This window comes from Phytophthora parasitica, assembly GCF_000247585.1.
Source record: "Phytophthora parasitica INRA-310 unplaced genomic scaffold supercont2.423, whole genome shotgun sequence".
Lineage (NCBI taxonomy): Eukaryota > Oomycota > Peronosporomycetes > Peronosporales > Peronosporaceae > Phytophthora > Phytophthora nicotianae.
Window position 1 is genome coordinate 2,563 of NW_008649409.1, and position 2,874 is coordinate 5,436.

Below are 2,874 nucleotides of genomic sequence, written 5' to 3' on the forward strand. Positions count from 1 at the left end.
TGGTACATGTCAAGAGCCTTGTGGAAAGCAGCGTCGCCTAATAGCAACTCGACCATACGAACGAACTCAGGAGCCTTCGAGTAGGTCACCACAGAAACAAGCTCCTGGGTCTGGTTGAAACCCTGCGGTTCAACAGACAGAGACGTCGCAGACTTGTCCTGTGCAAGTGGTCCGATCGCCGGGGTGAACATATACAGCACTTCGCTCAGACGGCTGTAGTCCTCACCGAAAATGGCAGCACCACGCTTGCGCTCCATGTGAACCGTGACAGCCTCGTTCAGCCAGATCTCGAACGGGGACTGGCCAGTTACCTGACTGCCATTGATATTGTGGTAGTATTCGTGGACCTTCACATGCTCCATATACTCGTACGACTTGTCGTCCATACGGCAGCTCGGACACAGGCAAGAACTCACAATAGTTGTGTTGCCGACGTTCTCCATGCCTCCGTAGTACGAATTCTCCATCGCAATCTCGCGGTATACGGCACCAGTGTACTTGTAGCCGGTCTTCTTCCACACCTTCAGCAACTCCTTCAGTTCCGCACGAACAGCAGCCAAGCGTGCAGCATCCGAGGCGCTTAGTGGAGTCTTGACATATTCCTCGTTTGGCCCAAGACATAACGGACCTTCCTTGGCCTTAAGAGCCTCACGCTCTTCCAGAAGCTCGTAGATGCGCTTGCGCTCGTCGTGGTGCTCGCAGGCCTCTGGACCCAGACTCACCATGACCCACAACACAGAGTCGTGCAGCATCTTGACGGCAGCCTTGGCATCAGCTGGCTCAAAGTAGCCCGGGAACGCCAGGATCTCCAGCAGCGTTGTATCGCCATCGGGAAACTCAAGCGTGCGGCGGAAAGTCTCGTACGTACCGACACCGAGGAAGAACAGATACGGCGCCATGTTCACCTTGTGGTTGTAATACTTCAGTACATGACGCGAGGGATCGTCCACGCTCAGTACTTCCGATGCTGGGTGGAACACAGGAACGCCAGTCTCTGTGTGATATCCAGGGGCCAGGTCTCCGTTCGTGATGATGTTAGTGTAGCGCTTGTCTGCCACAATGGTGGTGGTGTAGTAAGCTTTGGCATCCATTGTGTCTATGCATGGCACAATACGCTGGAAACCATGCTGCTGGCACTGGGTAATGATGGTCTTGGGAGCACCCTCAGGCGTGTAGTCAAAGTACAGACCCTCCAGAATGTTCTCAGTTGGGGTGGCCACTGACACAGTGCGGATCACGAACTCCTCTCCGGGCTGAATGGGCTTAGTGAACTTAACAACCAGAAAGTGGTCCTCCTTGTCCACCTCGTACTGCAGAGCGCGAGGATCTGCGAAGCTCTGCACGTGAGCAACGAAATTCTTCTCCTTACCCAAGGGCACAAACTTGTCGAACTGCTCCACAGACAAGATTTCCAGTTCTTTGGAGTTCAACTTGAGCTCCGACAGTGGTTGCTCTCCTAAATTCTTGAGCGTCGTCTGCAGCGTAACTTTAATCTTGTCTTCAGTCATATCAAAAATCATATCAAAGTGCAGAGGCTTGGTCTGCACCGGCTGGAAGTCGTCACGAGTGAAGCGATATCTCCTCCTCGCATCCACCAACTGTTTATCCGCCAAATCATTCTCGTTCTTACTGATCTCCACACTTCTGGTGGTGTCAGACGAGAAATATCTGGCCCCATGAGCCGTAAGTCGATTAGTGAGGGGAATCCAGCGGCTAGACAGCGTATTCTTCACGGTCTCTCCGTGGCTCAACGATGACGTTAGCACCGACAAGCAGCGCGCCTCTCCTGCCACTTTATCGGCATATAAGTATCTTGTCTTGATTGACGTCGGCGCCTTAGAACGCAGCAATCCGCGTCCCCACGCCAGCATGCTAGAATTGACCACCAACTTGGTACCGTTTTTATGGTACGCGTACGCGTTACCAGCTGTGTCGCTTCAAGTTGCTTACATATTTGTACGGTATTGCTTACATACTTGTACGGTATCGTAGTTCTGTGCCATACCAGCATGGCGCTCACCCGCAGGGCTAGTGGCCGACCTGGCGCTGACTCGGATGCGTCTCCTTATCTCCACGAACTGCGTCGTCGGCTCTCGAGCTTTGGGTCGTCTCAGAAGACGCGACGTCGATTGACGACGCAGCCTGCGGGCCCTGCGGCGGAGAAGAGTTCTGCTATCTGTTCGTCGATGCAGCTCACTTTAGAGGAGCCTCTGGCCACGGTTCACCTTGAGATTACTGATGTGAGCTGTGCAAGACTACAATATAGACTGTTGGGCACCAAACGCTACTGGTACAGATCTGTCAAGCAGGAGAAGCAGGGCAAGATCCGCTGGGAGGTTAAGATGTACCAAATATGCTGTCGGAAATCCACCGTTGACGCACTACTAAAGTGCACGTGGCACACGATGCCGAGACTCACCAGTGAAGATGTTACAATCAAGTCAGTGGGCTTTTTCGATACAGAGAAGGCAGCAATGACTGCACTTGATGCTGCTGCCAAGGCACGAGATGTTACAAATCCGTTCACAGGATTGAGTGTGCGGAAAAGCGAAATACCGTTGCAGTTGATCAAGTACTTCCAAGTAGTGGTTGTGTCGGATAGATTTCAAAGGATGACGCAGAACGAGCGACTTGAATTGATCTACAGACTGCTACTGGAAACAGCACCGAACCCAGCTAATGCACAAGACGACATGGATACGAAGCTAGCCTACCAGCAACCCGGTATGTTATGGCCAACAGTTAAGTCGCAACTGTGTGGGTTTTCAACTATTGGAGACAATGTTATTGCTCTCTCAGTGTGGAGATCGTTGGAATGTCACTTGACAGTATGTGCAAAAACGTCGACTCAGTGGAGAGCTGGACAAAGTAGGC

General features: G+C 52.2%; 2 protein-coding genes across 2 annotated transcripts; one reads left to right on the forward strand and one right to left on the reverse strand.

The window, feature by feature from the left end:
- Window positions 1–6: 6 nt before the first annotated feature.
- Window positions 7–1,920, reverse strand: PPTG_20300 (hypothetical protein; the record flags this gene model as incomplete). The annotated part of the gene is made up of 1 exon (XM_008919000.1): window positions 7–1,920. A coding segment is annotated over exon 1 (1,863 nt), but the record flags the coding sequence as incomplete, so codon positions are not given.
- A 36-nt stretch (window positions 1,921–1,956) lies between these two features.
- Window positions 1,957–2,872, forward strand: PPTG_20301 (hypothetical protein; the record flags this gene model as incomplete). Its single annotated transcript, XM_008919001.1, has 2 exons — window positions 1,957–2,728; window positions 2,800–2,872. The coding sequence occupies exons 1-2, from the start codon at window positions 2,010–2,012 to the stop codon at window positions 2,870–2,872; spliced, it is 792 nt and encodes a 263-aa protein (XP_008917249.1). The 5' UTR covers window positions 1,957–2,009.
- Between the last annotated feature and the right edge of the window lie 2 nt (window positions 2,873–2,874).